Source organism: Carettochelys insculpta, chromosome 5, assembly GCF_033958435.1.
Source record: "Carettochelys insculpta isolate YL-2023 chromosome 5, ASM3395843v1, whole genome shotgun sequence".
Lineage (NCBI taxonomy): Eukaryota > Metazoa > Chordata > Testudines > Carettochelyidae > Carettochelys > Carettochelys insculpta.
Window position 1 is genome coordinate 27,453,418 of NC_134141.1, and position 23,112 is coordinate 27,476,529.

Genomic DNA, 23,112 nt, shown 5'->3' on the forward strand with positions numbered 1-23,112 from the left:
TATACGCAGAACAGCAAAAACATTGTAGAAACAGTTTAATTTACAAATACACTTTTACAGAGGATATTACAAAAATAATAAAACACTGTGCAAAACCTCCACTGACTTGTACTTGGTTATGACAGGAAACAGGTCTGTCTGAACTTCATTTAAATTAGGAAGTCAATGTCTGTAGCAGAGCCTCTATTCCTTTTACATGTTTATTGCATTTCAATTTCGGAACAAGACTTTTTAGTCCTCCTTTGACTTTATTTGCCAGTTCTTGATCTGGGCTTCGGAGAAGGCTGCAAGAAAGGGAGAGAAAACATTAGATTTCAAACATCAACTTTTACTTCAAATGAAAATAATGTGTCAGTATAAATAAAGGAGGTGCTTCACGCCAGATACTGATTTTTGTCTCTCACGTAGATAAAATCTGACAGCAATTTCACCAGGCAATATACAGCAAATGATAATGTAATTTCTTTACTTGACACTATGAGCTTCCAAAAATTCAAGCCCATAGAAGTAACTTTACATAGTTTATTTTTATTTAGTCACCCTGGAAAGCCAGCTTCCTCTCTGAGAAGTAGCATTATTTCAGCAGTGATGATAAAGGGTCATCTGACTAGCTAAAATCATGCCAGATTAAGGATGTTGCAGGAGGGGAGAGAGAGCTGGACTAGACAGGTTCAACCTGTAGTCTGGCATGGATTTAGTTAGACAGATGATCACTCATCATGGGTGTGGCCAAGTTTCTTGTGGTCCCATAAAGTTTGTTTACAATCACCAGTCCTGGCTCTCGGTTCTCCGTGCTGTTATTTACCTCTGATTTATCCCTAAATGTCTTCTAAGAGCCCAATAAGCAATGGAAGTGTTGGTGATGCTGCTAGACAACACTGACCTCCCACAGACTGGCAAATTTTCTCATCTGACACTGGTCAGGTCACATGGGTGCCAGACTAGAGAGGTTCTACCTGTAGTATTAATGGTATGAAATTAAGGTAAAAAAAAATTAGGACGATCATTAGGAAAAAAGCTTCCCAACAGTGACGTTTGTCTATTGAACATTTTCACATGAACAGCAGGAGAATACTCCATTTCTCAGGAATTTACAGGATGAGGAACACATGCATCGGCTGGGAGATGGAATGATAACTGACCTTTAACATCTCCAACTTATAGGGCTTTACAATAAAATTGCAATTAGCCAACTATAACCTTGTTATAATATGTACAGTACCTAACAAGGAACAAGCTGCATGGAGTGCAAAAAGAGGAATTAATATAGTTTGTTCATATATAAATCTGTCTCTTTCCTATGACCTAAATTTCTGCTGAGGCTGATGGTACAAAAGCCAAGAAGCCAGGCCACATCCAATAAACAGCTGTTCTATTTTCAGATACTTTATTTTGAGATGTAATTCTTTGACTATAGACTTATAAGTCCTACTGGGGATTTCTCTTAAGCTTCTAGTTATAACTAGAAGTTCTCTCACAATATGATGGGGGAGCAGGGGCAGGAAAGGGCGAGCTTTGTTTCTTAAAAATCAAACACACATGCAGGTCATGTTCATACAGCCTGTCCACAAGCAACATATACTAGTAAAGTGCTAGAGAAGAGAGGTACTGACAAAACATGTCAAGCACGTAGAAATTAAACACATCCTACAGGGTGAATTGCAAGCAGAAATTGGTATGATTTAGCCCTTTGGCACAGAGTGTATTACAGTGTAATCCCCTCTGGACTGTGTATTAAAAATTTAATTAAAAAGTTTTAATCTGTCAACTGTTTACACAAGCCAAGTACTGTACAGCAGTCTGCAAGCTAGAAAGAAATTTCAAGTCTCCATAGTGTTTAAAGAGAGTAATTGCTGAATATGTCTAATTACGTATTTGAAAAGGTCAAAATATATGCTGTCCTCTGACTCCTACGATATCTTACTTGCATAGAGAGCATAGTTTTCTGTCGATATATAAAAATCGTAACTGTTATGCCATTTATTCTTCACATCTTTTGCGATACATATTTTTTCACTGTGCCTCAATGCTGGATGTAATACTTATTTACAGACTATCAGGCACTGAAACATCATGGTGATGGCTGAAGTATATGAATTTAGAGAATAGCGTCATTCATAGAATCACAGAATATTAAAACTGGAAGAGACCTCATAAGGTCATGAAGTCCAGTCCCCTGCATTTCTGGCAGGACCAAGCACCATCCTAGACCATCCTTAACAGGTGTTTGTCTAACCTGTTACAAATTTCCAGTGATGGAGATTCCACAATTTTCCTGTTCAATTTATTCCAGTGCTTAACAACTGTAACAGTTAGGAAGTTTTTTCTAATGTCAGACCTAAATATTCCTTGCCATAACTTACAGTCATTGTATCCTCCAAAGTTAAGGTCAATAATTTTTCCTCCCTTCTCCTTGTAACAACCTTTTAGGTGTTTGAAAGCTGTTAATGTCTCTTCTCAGTCTTCTCTTTTTTCCAGACTAAACAAACCCAATTCTTTTAGTCTTCCCTCACAGGTCTTGTTTTCTAGACCTTTACTTTTTTTTTTTTGTTGCTCTTCTTTGGACGGTCTCAAATTTATCCACATCTGTCCCGAAATGTGGTGCCCAGAACTGGACTCACAACACTCCCGCTGATGCCTAATCAATGCAGAGCAGAGCAGAGCTGCTTTCTGTGTCTTGTCTGCAACATCCTTTTATGATCCTTCCCAAGTTGAATACTTTGCATTTATCCTTTCTAATTTCATCCTATTTACCTCAGACCATTTCTCCAGTTTGTTCAGATCATTCTGAATTATAATCCCACCCTCCAAACCTAACCCAGTTTAGTATCATTTGCAAATTTTATAAGCATACTCTCTATGCCATTGTCTAAATCATGGTTTCCCAAACTGGTGGATGTGAACAAATGCCGGGGGGGGGGGGAAGAGGCAACCCAGCCCCCCCCCCCCCCCCACATCATTCTCCCCTCCTGAAGAAAGAGCAGGCCTTTGCTTCTGACTCTCAGCCCCTGCCATTTTACGTAGATGACACGGTGCAGCCGCTTTCACAACCAGGCAGCTGGTGAAGACCCACATGGAGCTAGAAGACCCACATGGAGCTAGCTGTCTCCTACAAAGGTGACTGAATGTGGGTTGGAGCAGGAGGGGGAGGAGGAAGAGGATGGGGTTAGATGGGGGGTTGGGGATGGGGTGAGAGCAGGAGCTAGTGGTGCCTGGCTTTGTGGGAGGGGAGGGGCGGGGCTTAGGCAGGTGGCTTCCAGGGCTTGGGCAGCTAGGGCTGGCAGGTGGGCCGCAGGCCCTGACAGCATGGGGCAGATTGGGCTGGCGGGCAGGCAGCTGGCCCCAACAGTGTGGGGCTCAGATGGCTGGCACATGGGTGGGACAGGTGGCTGGTGGGCAGGCAGCTGGTCCTGGCTGTACAGGGCTCAGGGGGATGGGGGGAGGGCAGGCAGGTGGCTCTGGCAATGCAGCTCTTTCGTGGGTGGGTGGCTTGTGTGGGCAGCTCTGTTAGCTGGCAGGGGCTCAGGCACCAGGAACCCACAAGGGGCCAAGAAAAACTATTTGTGCTTATTTTTAAACAACAACATTTTTATATCAAGTTTCTGCGTTTATTTTAAATTACGCATTGAAGTTTTTGTTAAGGGGGGCTGGATGACAATAAAGAAGAGGTGTGGGGGTGTGAGGGTTTCTCAAAAATCAAAAGGGGGGGCATGATGCCGAAAAGTTTGGGAATCACTAGTCTAAATCACTGAAGATATTAAACAGAAGGCGTCCCAGAACTGATCCCTAAAGAACCTACTTGTTATGCCTTTAAAGCATGATTCTGACCCATACCCATAGGGGTTCCATACAACTTTAATTCTGAGTGAACTGCCAGTAAGAAGTTGCCCTCTGCCATCTGGACAAGGGAACTGGACTCTGATCTTACAATAGTTGAATAGTTATGTAATGCCACACTCATGTAACTCTGCTTACACGTCAGTAGAGCTACACCTAATTTACACCAGTCTGTGATCAGAACCAGGAGGCTTCTGATTCTCCACTATAAAATCCAGTTAATCAAGTGTGACAAATATATTGGAAGCGTTCAGCACATGCTATGGTGATTAACAGAATGAACATCTGACACAAGAAACAGGGCAGCAATTTAAGCTTTTAGAAATACCAAACCCAAGATTTTCAGGTGAATTGGACTGGTGTAGTAAAGATTTAGATAGGAATATGAACAGAAGCTTTTATGAACCAACAAAAATTGGAGGAAAAAAGCAGTTTGTTAAGTTGCTCTCAGCAGCCTACAATAACAAAGATTATATATACATATATATATTTACAGAGAGAGCGTGTGTATGCGCTAATGAAAACCTGAATGTTGTAATTAATTAACAAATGAAATGAAAACAAAAGAATAAATAAAGAGAAAAATGAAGAACTTGAAAGAATTCCTATATACAAGGATTTGTTTCTGATGATATCCTGGAAATTCTAACGAAAGAGAAAACTACATTCTTATAACCAATATGTGTTTGTCAGTCCCTCTCCTTGCGGAGGGGTTAGATTTTAGTATTTAAGAAAAAATATTGGAATGACAGTCTTGGGAAATGACTTCCTCTCTGTAGCTACACAGCAGCAGTCATCCAGGATTCTCAAGCAATCCTCCTTCAGTCATGACTCAAATTACTAGCTCTAGGGACAGGGAAGGTCTCCGTTCACATTCTATCTTGGCTTGGCCAACGAGATGACCAACAAGGGTGGTCATCAATAGCACCAACTGTTGTGAAGTTTGAGAGGGTAGATGCTTGGAAATTAACAAACTACAAACTGTTAGGGCACCAATCAATGTTTCAGTCACAATTCTCCTCAACTGATGCTCTAACAATTACACTAAACTCTTTCATATCCAGCATTCTACCACCGGGAACTCTCAAAGAACTGGCATTTCAACCATAAGTAAACTTTAGTTATGTTTTTCATAAGTACAGTACAGTGAAAATAAATACAAATAAATACAGCAAATACAGTATAAGTTTACAGTGTACACTAGTACTGTTGATAAAGTACTCTGCATATATTTGTTTCTTAATATCTAATCCTGTTTTCATTTAGCGTTATGCATTGTTAGGTATACCTCTCTATTATCCAGATTATTTGAATATCCGGCAACCTCCCAGTCACAGGGCTGCCAGATATGAGAGTTTACTGTAAAAAGACTCCTCCATCCATTACAAATCCTGTGTTTATCCAGATTCTCTTAATACTAGTGACAAACCTTATTAATTTTCTGAGAGACTTCAGAGAAGGATATGTGGCAGTCAGCAAATTATTAGACCAAAGCAAATCATAGAATCATAGAACACTAGGACTGGAAGGGACCTCGAGAGGCCGTTGAGTCCAGCCCCCTGCCCCAAATGGCAGGACCAAGTACTATCTAAACCATCCCTGACAGACATCTATCTAACCTGTTTCTAAATATCTCCAGCGATGGAGATTCCACAGCCTCCCTTGGCAATTTATTCCACTGTTTGACCACTCTGACAGTTAGGAACTTTCTCCTAATGTCCAACCTAAACCTCCCTTGATGCCGTTTAAGTCCATTGCCTCTTGTTCTATCCTCAGAGGCCAAGAAGAACAAGTTTTCTCCCTCCTCTTTATGACACCCTTTTAGATACCTGAAAACTGCTATCATGTCTCCCCTCAATCTTTTCTTTTCCAAACGAAACAAGCCCAATTCTTTCAGCCTTTCTTCATAGGTCACATTCTCTAGACCTTTAATCATTCTTGTCGCTCTTTTCTGGACCCTCTCTAATTTCTCCACATCTTTCTTGAACTGCAGTGCCCAGAAGTGGACACAATACTCCAGCTGAGGCCTAACCAGCGCAGAGTAGAGCGGAAATGATGTATATTTAGATGAAACACATCAGTCATATACGGTCTCAGTGAGAATACCTGTAAAAGATACAGATTTTTGAAAAGCAAAAGTCAGTGTGACTGCCATACTCTACTTGCAGCTCTCCAGGACCCAACAGGGCATAAGTAAACCTGTGGGGAAGAAACAGTAGAACCCTGGATCTCTGAGGTGGTGGAGGCTCAAAAAGTGCCAGCCACCCCGGCTGCCAAGCCCCTTTCCATTTTATCATGGATATTTTTAGTAAAAGTCAGGGGCAGATCACAAGCTTCTGTGATTTTTTTTTAAATTGTCTATGACTTCCCCTGACTTTTACTAAAAATAACCATTACACAATCTTAGCCTTATTCATTAAAATGACGAACAACTACTTGAGTGTCCTAATGTGTAGAATGAAACTAACTGAATAAAGGATACGTATATAAAGAAAGTTGTCAACGGCATCAGGAATGAAATAAATGAAATAGATTTTAAACAAATCTGAAAGCCTTACGTTAAGAAAAAATGCTAAGTAACAGCACAGCAGCAATGTATGAATCATTCTACTCAAATCCTATTGAATGTCTGTGTGCAAGATTAGAGAATTTAAAGGAATTAAGTGTGCTAAGCAAATATTAGGGGTCTCTTTATAAAAGCTACTGGAAAAAGACATGAAACTTCTTTACAAGTCAAACAATGCAAAGTTTACAAAATTAGTTTGTATGCAGATTGTTTGTTACACTACCAATTCTCATCACTAGCAACTCTACTGAAGTCTGCAAAACAGAATTAAAACTGAACTTGGACCAGAAAAATTATATATTTAATCACTTAAATGGTTTCTAATTATCTACAGAATAAGTCTGAGCATCAGACTATCCTTACCATAAAGCAATTGAATTAGAGCTGGAAATCAAAGAGACATTCAATTAAATGATTTTTTTTAAATGTCTAAATGGTATGTTGCTTACTTACAAGCTGTTATGTATGTTTGACTCAGTCTCGTCAGATATTTATAAAAAAATTAATACGGCAATTTTACAAGCTCTGTTGAACTGAGAATTTTGAAGCATTGCAGATTAGATGTTTAATGTTTATTAATCCACACATGTCCAGACTTCCCAGATGTGACACTGACAACCACATACGAAATGACAACACATATACTAATAAGAAAAGTAGAATGCTGGTTTGCTAGTCTCATCTTTGGGAGGGGAGGAAGACAGTGAGCTTTGTGGCTCATTACTTTATTAGAGACTAGATTGCCACATAACACACGTCTGCACAGTTTACTCTAAGGAACAGCACCATTCAGGAAATATAACACAAACACAACTCAAATATTACAGGAAAGGCACTGAGACACAGCCTGCATAACCGACAAACTGAATAACATTTTACAGAAGATGCCTTTGAACGGATACAGTCAAGAGCAAAATATATATTTAGTAAACCAGCTTATTATTTCAGGATTTTCATACAGGTGGTACGGACATAGGTGGGAACAGTGTTAGAAATAAATATGTTTTTCAATCTCTAGGTTTTTCCAGCACAGGGCTATTTCATAGCAGTACCAAAGCCTGGGCTCAGGGAACTAATATGTTTCGTATATGCTTGCATGTACTGAGTGTTATTCTCTACAGTTTGCTCATAAAAAACACAAAGGCAAGTACAGAAATGTGGAAACCAGCTTATTTTGGCTGAAAACTTGAATGACATTCTCTGTGTAAGAACTTAGCACTAGGACCCATTTGAAACAGATGTATCTTACATACCAACAAAGCACAATGGCACCTCGGTTTACTTCTGCCCAGGACTTCATTTTTTTAATGCCAACACAGTCCACCAATGTTCTTGCAAAACATTCTATTAGAGGGGAAAGAGTGAAGCAAAATTACTCAGTGCTGCCTATTCAAAACTCCTCTGTAACAGTGATTTAATCAAACTTTTAAATTCACTCTATTTGGAAATCCTTCCTTACTCTCAAAATAATTGACTATTCAACATAGGTCAATATCTTTATAAATGTGAGACTAATTTTAAGCAACTCTTAGAACTAATTACTCAAAGGCAATCCTGAATTGTATGAAAACTCATGGATGTATAAGAACAGACTCACATTTATTTCTTTTTACTTCTTGTTTAACAGAATGTCAAAAGTTACTCATGTTTAAAAAGTTTCTACACTGAAAAGGAACTTGTTAAAAATAGTGCCTTGCTCCTGAAAAGACCTTCCTGTGTGCATTCAATCATTTTTTCTTATTTTCATAAACAAAACATGATCATTTTCAAGTTTTATGCCTCTTGGCCTTGCTGATAGCACATTACGAAGGTTCTATCCCTTCTCATGCGCTGCCAATATAATTATTTAAATATAGTCCAGTTATAGGCCTTACGTTGTCTGTTAAATCCCACTAGAACTACAGAATTTACACCTGTCACTGAGCACAACTGGTCCAGCACAACCATTATTGCTGGTGATGGGTGAGAAGGGAAGAGTGCACTGTGACTTTCAAATCCCAGGCTGAGTTTGCATGGGTAGCCTTTAGAAATAAACATAACTTATAAAAAGATCAAATTTGATCTGGAGACAACTGAGAACTCCATTTTAAAATCACTTTGCAGAGTAGAACTGTATATAAAGAACAGGTCAACAACCAATTACCTAAATTAGGCTGGTAGATAAAACATTTTCAGACAAAATTCCCCCTCTTGAACATCTGAATGAGGGAAATGACAAAAAGTTCCAATTGAGTAAGGAATGAAAACTGTGCCAACCCAAACTCTAACAGAGATCAGGGGACATCAGAACAGGTCTGCTGAAGGAGGGGACAAAGGCAGCAATTGCCCCCAGGCCCGGACCCCTGGGCACTGTTGCGACTTTGGCAGTGGCTGGAGCTCTGGATCCCTTTGAAACTCTGCGGAAACGCTTTTCTAACTGCCCGTGGGTCTGTGTGGGGTTGTGAGGGCAGCAACACCAAGGTCCAGGCAGTGCCGATGGTCTGTGACCCTTGGTGACTCTGCCCCCTTCCAGGGCATGGAGTTGGGCCACCTCCCATCTTGCCCCAGAGCGCATGGTGACTGCCAGAGTTGCTGCATCAGACCTATAGAAAGACATCTTCCTCCCTCCAAATAGAGAGCACAGACCAATATAATTAGTGCACAAAATATCTACCCCCTAACCCTCTGAACCCCTCTCTCAGCTTTTATATCAGTATTAGCTGGAAGATGACTGGTAAAAACTGTGAAGCCATACGAACGCATCTTTGAAGGAAGCTGTAGCAGTGGTTCACCAAAGATGCAGGGAAATTTTCGCAAATAAGAAACACTGCATTTTCTGCAAGACAACTGTTTCAGAGAAAAATTCAAAATTTGTTTTCATTCTGCACTGGCTTGCAGATTGGAAACCTGAGAGGTTGTGTGCGCATTCTCTCTCTCTCTCTCTCAATCCTTCCCATAGGAACCAAGACATTTTCATTTATTCCAATGGTATAATATAGTTCTTCAAAAATGTTCCAACTCTAATACACACACGACAATTTGTTTTTCAAAGTTCAATAATTTTTCGCATTCAAGACACCTAATGGTGCTTGGTTCACAATAAAAATTTTTTTTTGACACAATGGTTTTGTTTTGGACAGTAGAAAGATCTCTTTGGTTAGATTGATAAAGCACACAAGGTGCTAGATTTTGAGGAAGTGGGTTTTGCCCACAAAAGCTCATGACCTGATAAATTTGTTAGTTTAAGGCATTACAGGATTGCTTGTTATTTAAAAAGCTTAATTATATTTTAAATATTACATTCCAGATAGTGTCCATGCCATAAAATAGCAGAGACGTTCTATGTTTGAGGTGAAATTTTATAATGAAAGTGGTAACCCAGCAGCAGAAAAAAAATACACTCTAGTAATTACACTTCTGCATAGGTGGTGGTCAAAATATTCATAAATAAAACCTTCTAATTAGAAAGACGCCATCTTCAATCTTGTCTACATTTTTAAATGCCTGGTAGCTTTAGCATGCTAAAATTTATGAAGTAAATTGGTAAAGGACTATAATACACTCCTGATACCAGCAATACGGGATCTTATTTCTAAAAAAACAGGTCAACCTCCTTTGCTGAAAAAAGTGAGCTTAGTTGCCATCACTTCACTTGCACAGCATCTCATAACTGCAGAGACACAAAATATGTTTTATGTACACTTGAAAGTACAGTTGAACCATTTACTCTATATTCGCCACCTTTTACATATTCTGATAGATCTAAAAATCAATACAATTTTTTTTTTGAATTTACACAAGGAGTTAAATTTTAATGAAAGCCAACATACAGTTTTTTAAAGACGAATTTCCCAGCCTACCTTCTCTTCCATTATCTCTCATTTTCGTATCTTGCTCTATTAACCATTTCAGAACCAAATGGCCCGCTGGATGCTCTGCGATGTGAAGCTTTAAACAAATCAACGATTAACTGTTAGATCTAAGCCTCTTTCACGCACAAATTGGTATATTTATACTTAAAACACAAGGTGCATTCTTCAATGATTTTACAGTAAAATATTCCAACATGCTCCTCCTCCCTGCAACAAACTGTAGTATGCCAGTTGGTCATGATTAGCAACAAGCAAACATTCAAAACAGATAAGAATGCGTTTGGATGCTTAGTCAAACATTGACTTACGGAGGTAAAACCCGTTCCCCATTCTAACTGCATAAACTATATGGTCTATTCATCACTAGCCAGTCCTTTTCACTGGCCCACAAACAATACTTTCAGCTTCCCATTAACACGTAAGTGTTGTTTCTCATCTAGTTGCTTCTGTGTAAGTCTGGTTCTTCCAGATTTTCACAAACTAACACCCACTGAAATATGACTTACATGAAAGTCCGAGTTCACTTGTGTTTGTATATATTATATTTAAAATAGAGAAGAGATCCAGGGGGAAGTCTAGCTCAGATTGGTTAAAGAAAAAAAAAAAAAAACGGTGAAAGTGAGGGTCATGTACAAAGAGGAGAGCTGAGATATCCATTGTGAGAGAAATCACAACCAAAAAAAAAGGTAAGCTAGTGAGGTGCTTTGGTAGCAGTCTGGACATCACAGGGCAAGAAAAACCGATGGCCCTGAACTTTTATAAGTTAGTTCTAGTTCAGCCTGGAAAGACAGGAGGCTTAAAACAGCACTCCACTTCTAATCATTAACCCAACTTACTGTCTCCATCTCCATAAGAATCTTGCAACTGATCTAAAAAAAAAAAACAATCAGAACTCCTGGGGCACCTTATAGACTAAAAGATTTATTGGAGCATAAGCTTTCATGAGTAAAGACCCATTTCATCAGATCCGTGTCAATTAATCTAGTATCTCACAGCATCATAGAAATGTACAGCCGAAGTGACACAAAAGATCACCTGTGCTAAGTCATTCAATGTGTACGCAAAAACATCAGGGAAGAGAGAGGGGTAGTTTTTGCTGGAGCACTATTAATACAAGGGAGGACATGCAGCTTTACCATCTGGACAACACAGAATCTTTGCTTTCTCCAAAATCACGCTTATCTGGGGACCAGGACAAGAAAGCAATTGGACTAAAACTTAATTTAAATAAGAATGAGGTACGTAAATGCTTCCCCAATCACACAGAATGGTGAGGTGCCATTTGCATTGTGTCTGAGAGGTCTGTCAAGTGGATTTATCAATAATGCTTGTAACATTGGGATATTTTTGGATTCCAGCTCTTCCTGGAGGTCCACATTATTGTGGAAACCACACGTGTATGTTCGAAGGTAGAGTGTAAGGTAGAGCTTACTGATGAAGTGAGCAATATTACAATAAACCACTATAGGAATTCAAACTTCTTTCCTTGTCAAAAAGTTAAGTTGGATTCTAGATTCCCTGTGTCTCAGTGTGAGCTTATTCAGCAGCTCGTCACCACTGACCTCCCTCACAAAAATAGCATCTTCAGTGATAGCAGCAATTTTTTTATAATAGTCTCCTATATCTGCTACGACTACAACTCAAGAGATTCAGTCTAATAGGCATTTCTGCCATCTTCCTCTGCTATCCACAAAAAGTGTAAATCCACTGTCCTGGAAAGTCTTTTTACACATTGGTCTGATCAAGATCAGAAAGTACTAAGTCTAAAAGACAAATTAAATGCTTAGTTAAGCTTGCATTATTCCAATGGAGTCACATGACATACAGCCAGAATATGCAAGATTCCCATTAACAGGGAAAAATTCAGAGTGGAGCACGTTAAGCATGTGTCAGTAACAGAAGTACCTCTTATTTAAATGATACAGTAAAAGCAAATACACAGCCATCACTTTACTGCTTGCCCCATATTAGATGCAGTCCTTACCTGCCCATCTTTGCCACATGGGACCAGTTCCTCTGCTGCCAAACTAGCAATAGCATTCATGGCAGGCTGGATGTCACCGAGAGCACATCCTAAAATATCAGCCACCAAGACACACGTCATCTTGTCCATCACCATTTCTTGAGCATGTTCTTGCAAATAACCTAACAAGGCTGGAGAAATGGCTGCTAAAAGTTCACAGCGACGAACATCTGAATCTTTTTTACTAGTGAAACAGAACACACAATATGGCGGTCTGATTATTGCAGAAAACTTGTTCTGTATACCACAGCAAGTAAAACAAATTCAATCCACATTGGCTATTTAGACAGATGATATCCTCATTAAAAAGGTCAAATTAAACACATTCCCCTTTTACTATTCCATGGCAAATTAGATTTAATGCTGTCTTTGGATAACCATAATAAGAAAAGTGTCTAACCATGTGTCTCTGTAATCTTCAACTTCAAGGTGACTGCCTTTGTACCTTACAATGTTAGCTTCTTCTGAGAAGCCAATTCCACCCTTACATTTCAATTCTTTGTCCTACCACTGTCATCATCTCAAAGGTCTGACAGGAACTATAAACAGTTCGCAGATCCTTAAGAAGATGCCATCTCTTCACTATTTAAAGATCATAAATTAAATTAGCAGAATGACAAAATAAATACCCTTCTAAATCCCACAGTATATCTTGGTCCTGCCAGATTGGCTTATTCCTATCTCAAGTAACACACCACAAAAAATTGCAGCTTATGCAAGAAGGAGAGTTACAGATACATGAACAATTTCTTAATTATTCAAGAAAAGCTTAAGTTCAACTTTAAAAAAAAAATTACCAAAATTAGACAGAGAAGTGGTAGCTGAAGTAGAACTAAAATCTTCCATTTTTGCTTCTAGATAAGTTTACTATTGTACAACCTAGAATATGAATAATGGATATTAAAAAAGCTTTAATCTGATCTCATACTTAAATAAGTTTTAGCAAATGGTAAAATCTACTGCAATGCAAATACAATCACTAGGTGCATATATTAAGTAAACACCTATGCAAATACCATACCACAACTGCTATCATTTCTATCAGATAGCTGACAGATTTATTTGATCTTGGCTTATTTGTGGTGTTTTGATTTTTATGTAGGTTTGCAGAGTGAGAAGAAATAAAATGTTATCAAGACTAGAAATATTACTCAGAAAAATTAATGACATTATTTGGAAACCAAGAATTGTGGCAACTGATCTCCATAAAGAAACTGAGCCATCCTATTTAAAAAGCTGCAGGAGTTAAAAATTGTATAAACTGCTTCACCATGCAAGGTGAGATACCTGTAAGCATTTCCATCTCCCTGTTGCAGAATTTTGACGATCTCTGGTAGGAAATGTGCAGGATCCCTTGGACTTAGCAAGTATAAAAGGACCTTCCTTCCATATTTGTTGTTTATAATATTGGGCAAAGAACCACTTATTTCCTGTAAATATACATAAATATCAATAACACACTGCAGGAAGAATACCTTCAACATTAAGCCTGGGCTGAATACTTTCAAACTGAAATTTGTGAGAAGGGAAGGTGGGTACGAATTTATAGCTACATGATTCTAAACTCTCAGCAGTGCATAATGTCTAGGTGGGGTTTGTCAATGTAGAGAGCTAAATCTACGTTTGTAAAATGCTCCAATATCCTTGAAGGAAAAACGACACAGTAGAAGAACAAATTATCACCATCATGCTGAGATGTACTGAAACCAAGGGTCCAGTGTCTGAGGTGCTGTACAAACCCATAATAAGAGAAAGACCTCACCCAAAAGAAGTTACAATCCCAAAGACAAAAGATGGAAGGGAACACGCCACCACAGCACCTTGATGTAGCCAACGCTGCCTGAGTAATCAGATGTGATTATCAACCAATTGTGTATCTGTGCAGCAACCAGCTTGCAGAGGACAGCTGAGTGCGGGGAAGTAGTTATCCTGGATTCAATTAGGCAGAGAACCTCCTGCAGCAATAATTAATTCTAAGTAACAAAGTAGGCCGCATTTCTGCTCTGAGAATAATTATTATTTGTAGTTTACTAGAACATTTGAAACATATACAGTGGGATTGATGGACGGCTAGAAAAAAAATCATTACATAAACAAGAATGCTGGTGCACTATGCACGTGTGTCCTTAGTGGCATGATGAAGAAACTAACTTTTTGTTTTGCTTAATGAAAAGCGCATTTATATTCACAAAGAAATCTCTACTACCAGCTGTATGATTTGCACGTGCGCATGTTCTGTTCTTCCTGCTTTGTGTGCACAGATTTTAAGTTGGCAATATGATCTTGCCTTCCAAATGAGGTACATTGGTGGAGAACTGACATGCTGTACATTAGCCAAAGAATTTTCAAAACCTATTATACAGAAGATGTTGGGTAAATATTAATGCACATTTCAGTTATATTTCCTGAAAAAATGATGAAATTATGGCACTCTGGACAATTTCAGCCTCTTTTACAGTTCACACTGTTTGTAAGTAGCCCTTCTGCTTTTTAAAATCCCTCATTTCCAGCCAGGAAATCCTTCCAACAACAGCTGTTAAAAAATGAAGTGAACAATTTAACCAGTACCTCTTTGCCCTTTGTGTCCAAAAAAAGTTTGCTTATGCTTTGTTGGGGAAAAGGAGGGAATTGGGCAGAAGACAGCCACACCCTTATTATTACATAACAAAATGAAGAAAATGCACATCATCTGGTAAAATTTTATTTAATGGAAACATGTACAAAATGTAGACACGCTGCTTTGGGAAACCCACAGCATTAATCTGGCACTGGCTTTTGGATTAGTGCTTTTCGTTTCTGTAGTCTTCACACCTCAGGCCCTATTCAGCACGTATTCTCTGTGCAATAAAATGTATATTCTCGTCTCACGGGGGTTTAGGGCTGAGGCTCAAAGACTATTATCTGAATGTCATACACACGTCAGCCAATAAAGACAACCCAAGTTCTTCAAAACTCATGTCGCCAATATCTGTAAATAATTATTAACAAAGGTATCTTGGTTCACATTGACTTAACATAAGATAACTATGTTTCCTAAGTTTAAAACAATAGCCATTTCTGTTTTTTTCACTGAAATAAAAGCATAACTGAAGGAGCTGTGTGGTAGTCTACAGTTGCGGGCAATATACTGGTCACATTCCTCAGAGAGAAAGCAAACCACAGGCCCCCGCCTTTTTAGGCATTCTGGGTAGCTGGGGATACCATAATGTAAGGCAGGGAGCAGGGAGAGGTACAACCTCTGGTCAGGAGCGCAACATGCGTTACCACAGAAGAGAGATGAGAACTGGAAGCTGCATCTCTACCAAAGACAAATCTTTTCTATAACAGAAGTCTGCACAGTAAAACAAAAAACCCTACACTGATTTGGGTATAATCTTTAGATAGGTCAGATGTAATAGCTGTTCTACAAGTGTTCTAGAAAGAAACTTAGTTGAACAAGCAAGAGCTGTCAAAAGTTATCCATTCCTGGCAGTCTATCTGAAGTATTTTAGTTAAGAAAAAGCCAGAATTTTGTCATGTCAATAAATGAAATGAACTTGTATCCTTTAAAGAGGAAAAAATACAGTATACACAACAGCACCTCCTAATCTACTTAAGATCTGTAGTAATATCTATGTCTACAAAAGTGTGAAGTAGGGTTCCCAGTAGATTTTAGTTGAAGACCTAAGTTGAAAACTTGGGGGATATAAATTACATAAACATTCAAAAGTGTACTCCTGTAGCAAAGTCTCCTCATGCTGAGAAAAATCCTAATAGCTACTTCATGAATTGATTTAAACAGAGGAAACAATAGACAACAGTTTCGAACCTGGCTAGAAGTCATATACTAGCATCCTAGGTATGAATGATCTCTTGTTAATTGTACTAGTAATATTTAATATAGTATTTTAGGAAAATTCAACTACTTACAGATATGATTAGCTGTTTCATGAGCTTAGTATCATCAATGCAATCAAAAGCTGCCAGCAAGACCAAGTGAGCAAATTCACCCTGTAAGGGCAAGGCATCAAGGTTTATCAACATGCAATGTGACCCTACATACGCATCATTTCCTGTAATGAATACTTGCCCAAATCGTGAAAAACTACACTAAGAGCTGATGAATGACCTCCTCTAATGCCTAGATGAAACAGTCCTATTACACATATTTTCTGGAGGCAATGATTAAAAATAAAAGCATCTAGTTTAAAACAAAAGTGACCAAATTAGAGCTGTCTCTTATCAACTTATGAATTCCCTGGTGTAGACAGCTGTACAACATGCTGCACTCAACAACTGTCAACTAGATTCCATGAATACTCATTTGAAGCCAATAATTTAATTTATGGAATAAAAAAATCTTGTTTCTACAGCAAATTTACATTTAAGTCAACGTCTTTCATCATATTTCTAGAGCGTAAGTCTCAGGGTTGGTCTATGCTCACTGTTGGGTCAATGCACTGGAGGTTGATCTTCCGGGATTTGATTTAGCAGATCTAGTAAGGACCCGCTAAATCAAATGCTGCAGATGCCCCTTTTGACCCCAGTGCACCATGCAATTGCAAGTAGTAAGGGGAGTTGACAGGAAAGTGTCTTCCATCAACATGCTGTGGAGACAGCAAAGAAATTCGACATTCAAGATGTTGATTCCAGCTACATAAGGTATGTTGATTCTGCAGGTGGAGTAGCATATATTGGACTTTCTCTGCTGGCAGAGACCTGGCCTCAGTTAAATCCAAAACTGCAGGATAAGGGCAAGATCCTCCTCTCACAGATGTCAGTGTCTTTCCAACAACCGATTTAAGAGCACAACCAGTAGCCCTTGACACAGTTCTTCATTGTTGCCCCTCACAAGATCAGATGCTACCGAACTGAAACGGACCAAAGAATCATCTCTACAAGTGGGTCAAAACATGAAACTTCAGATAAAAGTTATTATTCCAATAATTCTTCATACTCAGCAACATGATACTCGGGAAGACGACAGATGCACAAGGAAAGATTTCTTTATGGTTCTAGATAGTAGTTAGCTTTTGCTCTGAAGCATGTGTCACAACAGTTAGCGAAAAGGAACAGTAACCGGAAGCCTGAAGTTCTCCAGGTGAAGCAGGTGTGACTACATGGCTCTGGGGTAAGCTTGTTATTTATTTGCTGTGTGCCTGCTTGAATTATGCTTATACTGTAGTCTGTTTGGAGGGGCCATGTGTTGAGCCTAGTGGCCAGGCAGACAAGGCTGAGAGTATTTTAACAAGACTTTGATCCCTAATTCCTTTGGGGTCGATTGACTAGCAGGTGGTGCATTTAGACAGAATAGCAGTTTAAAAAGCCAGCTCTTAAATGACCAGAGGAGCTAGGGAACAGAAGCAGCAGACCTGGAATCTTGTGTGGGAGTTTAGAGATAGCGTGAGAGACGCAGCTACATATAACATTCTCTCTCCACACATACACACTCTCTCTCTCTCTGCAGGAGTAAAAATAATACAGACAGAAGTCCAGCAGAAGAATAGAAGGCTATGCAGTTTATTGTACTGAATATGCAGCATATATGATTTCCTGCCTTGCAGGCAGGTGGCATGTGCATGTAATGGGTGTTAGAAGCTCAAAACTCTCAGAGACTAATTACGGACTCCTGATTGCAGAAGATCTAAGGGAAACAAACAGGTAAGAAGAAGAGACATTGTGGAACACTGTAAAGCAATTTCAGCCTTAGATGTTATAAGTGTTTATATACAAATGCTAGAATTCTAAATAATAAAATGGGTGAACTTGAATGTCTGTAATTAAAGGAGAATACTGATACAACAGATATCACAGAAACTTAGTGAAATAATGATTATCAATGGAACACAGTACCATCATGACATAAATTATACAGGAATGGCTATAGCTTGTGCTGACGCAGGGAGTGGTACTATATGTGAAAGAAAGTCAAATGCATTAAAACTCAAACGAATCACATCACACCACAGAGGCTCTACAGATAAAAATACTGTTCTTGAGGAACATGCTACCGAAGCACTTGCTCAAGATGGTGAAGATGACTGAAACGCTCAGTGAGATTAGAGAGGCTACAAGAACAGAAATCCCAGTAATAATGGGGTATTTCAACTATTCCCATATTGACTGGGTATATGTCACCTCAGGATGAGATGTCAAGTTAAGATTTCTAGACAACATTAATGATTGTTCTTAGAGCAACTAATAAGTGAAACCTCAAAGGGGAAAGGCAATTCTCGATTTTGTTCTAAGTGGTGCACAGGATCTGATCCAAAAGGTGAATACGGCAGAACCACTTTATAACAGCGACCAGCAAGTAATTAAATGTAACACTCTAACACCCTTATAATTGGGAGGGGTGGAGGAGGAAATCAAAGAAACTCACCACAGTAGCATTTAACTTCAAGAATGAGAATGACGTAAAATGAGGAGAGTAAAATTAAAAGGAACAATGAAAAGGGTCCTGCAAGCTACACAGAACTTCTAAAAACACCGTAACAGAAGCTCAAATTAAAACTATACCACAAATTAAAAAACATAGTAAGAGGACCAAAACCACACCATCCACGGTTCAGTAACAGAATAAAAAAAAGCAGTCAGAGGCAAAAAGACAACCTGTTGAAATTGGAAGTAACATACTAAGGAAAACAGAAAGGAGCAAAAACTTTGGCAAGCCAAGTGTAAAAGTATAATTAGACCGGTTAAAAAAAAAAAAATCTGAAGAGCAATGAGCCAAAGTCACAAAAACTAAAAGAGCTAAAGTTTTTTAAGTACATCAGAAGCAGAAAGCCTGCCAAACCATCAGTGGGGGACAATCAAGGCACTAAAAGAGCATTCAAGAAACACACATTAATTACACAGAAGCTACATGAACTCTTTGCCTTGATTTTCACTGAAGAGGACGTGAGGGAGAATCCCATCACTGAGACATTCTTTTTTAGGTAACAAATCTGAAAAACTGTCCCAAATTGAGGTGTCATGAGGGGAGATTTTGGAACAAACTGATAAATTAAAACAGAAATCATGCATCAGCATTCTATTAGAATTCTCTGAGGGGCTCAAAGAAATGTGCAAGGATGACCCCGTGCATACAGTGTACTTGAACTTTCAGAAAACCTTTGAGAAGGTCCCTCATCCTTAAAGTAAGCATTCACAGGAAAAGAGGGAAAATGTCATCGACCAGTAATTGTTTAGAAGATAGAACACAAAGGGCAGGAGTAAACAGTCAATTATCAGAATGGAGAGAGAGAGAGAGAGAGAAATAGCTGTGTTCCTGGGTATCTGTACTGGGATTAACGCTGTTTAACATATTCATAAGTGATCGGGGAAAGGGGAAAGAGCAAGGTGGTAACATTTGCAGATAAAGCTAAATTACTCAAAATGGTTAAGTTCAAAGCAAATAGTGAATAGTAACTAAGGGATCTCACAAAACTGAGTGACTCAGCAACAAAATGGCAGAGAAAAGTAACGCACATTGGAAAACATAGTCCCAACTATCCATACAAAATGACAGGGTCTAAATTAGCAGTTGCCATTCAAGAAAGATCTTGGAGTCATTGCAGATAGTTCCTTGAAAACATCTGCTGAATGTGCAACAGCTGTCAAAAAAGCTAACAAAATGTTAGCAACCATTAAGAAAGGGATGATAAGTAGATTTTAAACATGCCATTCTATCAATTCATGGTAACCCACACCTTGAATACTGTATGTTGTTCTGGTCATCCCATTTAGAAAAAGATTTATTAGAAATTGACAAAATGTAAAGAAGGAAAAAATAATGATTTGGGATTTTCAACAGCTTCCATACAAGGAAAGATTATAAACACTGGAGCACGAAAGGGAGAAATGGCTAATGGGGTATATGATAAAAGGCTATAAAATGATTAAAGGTGTGCAGAAAATGAATAAGGAAGTGTTAATTATCCCTTCATATGATACAAGAACTAGAGGTCACTGCCCAAAAACACAAGGCAGACAGTTTAAAAGAAACAAAAAAGTTATTTCACATAATGCGCAACCTTTGGAACTTTTTGCCAAGGGATCTTGTGAAGGCCAAAACTATACCCAGGTTCAATAAAGAATCAGGTAAGTTCCCAGGTAATGGGTCCATCCATAACTGCTAGTCAAGATGGTCAGGTATTCAGTCAATCCCTCGCTCTGTGTCCCCCTAAAGCCTCTTAGTAGATGCTGAACTGGATGACAAGGGATGAATCATAAGGTAATTGCTCTGTCTTGCTTGTTCCCTCTGATGCATCTAGCAGCGGCCACTGTTGGAAGACAGGATATTGGGCTAGATTTATAATTATTCTATTGCTTAAAGAAGAGACAACCAAGATTCCTTGTGATATGAGATCTGTATAACTGTGGCTCTGGTATTCTTCTTTACTTCCTTCTTAACACAGTCCACCATATTATCCACATTATCTAGCCTACAGAATGCTAATGGACACAGTCCAAACAGGTATTGTCAATGATTTATCTACAAGGCCCAGAGCTGTTTTCTGAGAGGTTACAGTCCAATTTTATCAAACAGATTCTGCTATTTGTAATTTGTTTAAACTTATTGTTGTTAGTGATATCTACAATCACTGTAACTGAAAGACTAGGAAAATTATCTTCTTCTTCCCCTGGCACGTTTACTTTCTGACAGTACAATGTGGACAGTCAGTATCAAGGTGAGCTTCCCATTCTAAGTATTTCATGCAGTAAGAGAAAAATTTTACAGACAATATATGTATAGCACCTGTGCACAGAGCAAGAGGCACAACATACTGAGCACTTTAAAGCAATGTTCCCTCTAATTTTTTCCATCCATGTATGGAATCAGTTTTGTTATGTGCACCAAGGCATGTGCAGGTGGGCACCAACATGCTGGCAATGGACACACTGCTAATGAGCTGAGCAGCATTTGATTCTCTCTTGGTGGCCGCACAAGTGCTCAGTTTACAGGGAACACTGCTTGTAAGATTTTTTTTTAGTATCAAATACCACCATAGCTAGTGAGCTTTTAATTCTTGTACTCTTTCCATAAAAATGTATTTAAACATTTTATACAGGTAAGCATCAGGATTTTAAAAGTATTTCTAGAAAAAGGGCAGTTTCACAGTTTCTTCTAACTTTAGACTAAATTCAAATTGATATTTTGTACACCGGGAATGATTTGACAGTTATGAAAATGTTTCAGTGACTACTTTAATATAAGCACTCACAGTAGCTATTTTTTCTACATACGTCTTCATGGTTTTCACAATTATTTTTCTGTCCTATCCAAAGAAAGGAGAAAAATATTAGTAAACCTTTGTCAACAATTTAATAAATAAGTTGCTACTTGCAGCTTCCTTATAAGAGTTTAATGTCAGCTCATTTCTTAAAAAGGAGAAATTTCTATTATGAACATTACTTTTACAACTGATACTGTGAAATGTTAGACCCGCATTCTATGAGCAAGACTTAGCACAGTAGAGAAACTAAGGTTTTCTGCTAGGCTGGGCTGTCTTGGGGAGAACTAAGGAAGTAACAGCTGTTATCAAAGCGTATGTATTGTAAAAGTAAGGGTTGCTTGCCTAACGAACATCCTCTCACTGCTGATTTCCTGTAGCGTAAGGAGAAGACCAAGCTGCCAACTCCCTATGCCCAGGTAGCTAGTCCATTGTGTCATAACTCCAACAGAACATGTTCCACTTAAAGCCTATGGCTTTTCAAGATAGGTCAGACAAATTACAAATCCACTTAAAAAAACCTCACTTGTTTCTTTTCACTTAAAGTATATCTACACAGCAGCTGGCAGCATGCTTTCCAGCACAAACAGTGCAGTGAAAATACATGTGTAGCCATAGAAGCATCTCAGCCCAACCATCCAAGCAGGTACACAAATGATCGAGTGGGCTTCTTCTTGGGCTGCTAGCCTATGCTGCTGCATCGACATTGTTATTTTAGTGCAGAGCTACTGTATGCACAGTTAACTGTGCTGGAAAGCACACTCCATACTAATGTGTAGACACACACTTATACAGAAGGTTCCATGTTATTTCTGTAAGCACTCCTAATACTCTCAACACCTAAAGCAGAGAGGGGAACTGCAATTCCTTACATGTCTTGATGTAGCATCCATTCTTGAAGGAGAAATTGAAAAGCCTTTCAATTTATTTATAATGCTTCTATATTTTGAAGCTAAACCTATTCTACATAATGAGTTATTTTACCATTATTTCTCCACTACCAAATTTCCTCCAGCTACAGGAAAACTAAAAAAATAGATAATAAGGAAACCATAACATATTAAAAACAGTTAAAGGCACTATTTGGCAACCTCCATAAAACTATTTTTCATTAGTGTTTCCACTGTACAAAATTATGTGTGGCCACTTTGACTCTCAAAAACAGAGGCTATATTTGCTAATAAATTAGGGACATTTGTCTCATTTTCATTCATGCTCTGACAAAACAATCTAAACAGGGTAATTGCAATAGTGCAAAGTTCACTGGAAAAAACCAACACACACGTTTCTGATGACTGCAGAACCACCTAAAAACCTATGGCACAGGGTCAAGGCAAAAGTGCATATTGTACCTTAGGTGTACCATGCCATAAAGCATGCATGGCTACTCTGGCTCCATCATGTGTATGGGCCAGGTAGATTACAGCTTCTCTGATTGCTTCAATCATTTCCTGAGGAAGAAAAGACAACAGAGGAATTTGTTTTTTAAAAAGAGTTTTAGAGAAAAGATACATATTTTACCTGTAACCCTGGGAAGAGTATCATTGTGCTCAGCTCAACATTCTTCTACTGCACTGTTGTATGGGGTTGGCATCAAAAGTGCTCTAAAGCCATAGAGATTTCTTTGGCCTAGTCTACACA

The 23,112-nt window shown here is 38.6% G+C and overlaps 1 protein-coding gene across 3 annotated transcripts in view; it reads right to left on the minus strand.

Moving 5' to 3' along the window:
• The window catches only part of PUM3 (pumilio RNA binding family member 3), a 45,719-nt gene that overhangs the window by 3,151 nt on the left and 19,456 nt on the right, over nucleotides 1-23,112 (minus strand). For 2 of the 3 annotated variants that reach the window (XM_074994839.1, XM_074994838.1), the window contains exons 11-18: nucleotides 22,824-22,922; nucleotides 21,463-21,516; nucleotides 16,187-16,267; nucleotides 13,565-13,707; nucleotides 12,239-12,461; nucleotides 10,243-10,330; nucleotides 7,657-7,747; nucleotides 21-284 (exon numbers count right to left, since the gene is read on the minus strand). In XM_074994839.1, the coding sequence (XP_074850940.1) occupies nucleotides 155-284; nucleotides 7,657-7,747; nucleotides 10,243-10,330; nucleotides 12,239-12,461; nucleotides 13,565-13,707; nucleotides 16,187-16,267; nucleotides 21,463-21,516; nucleotides 22,824-22,922 (909 nt within the window). In that variant the 3' untranslated portion in view covers nucleotides 21-154. Of the gene's footprint in view, nucleotides 1-20; nucleotides 285-7,656; nucleotides 7,748-10,242; nucleotides 10,331-12,238; nucleotides 12,462-13,564; nucleotides 13,708-16,186; nucleotides 16,268-21,462; nucleotides 21,517-22,823; nucleotides 22,923-23,112 lie in introns of those variants that run through there. The other variant, XM_074994840.1, reaches the window with a different exon arrangement.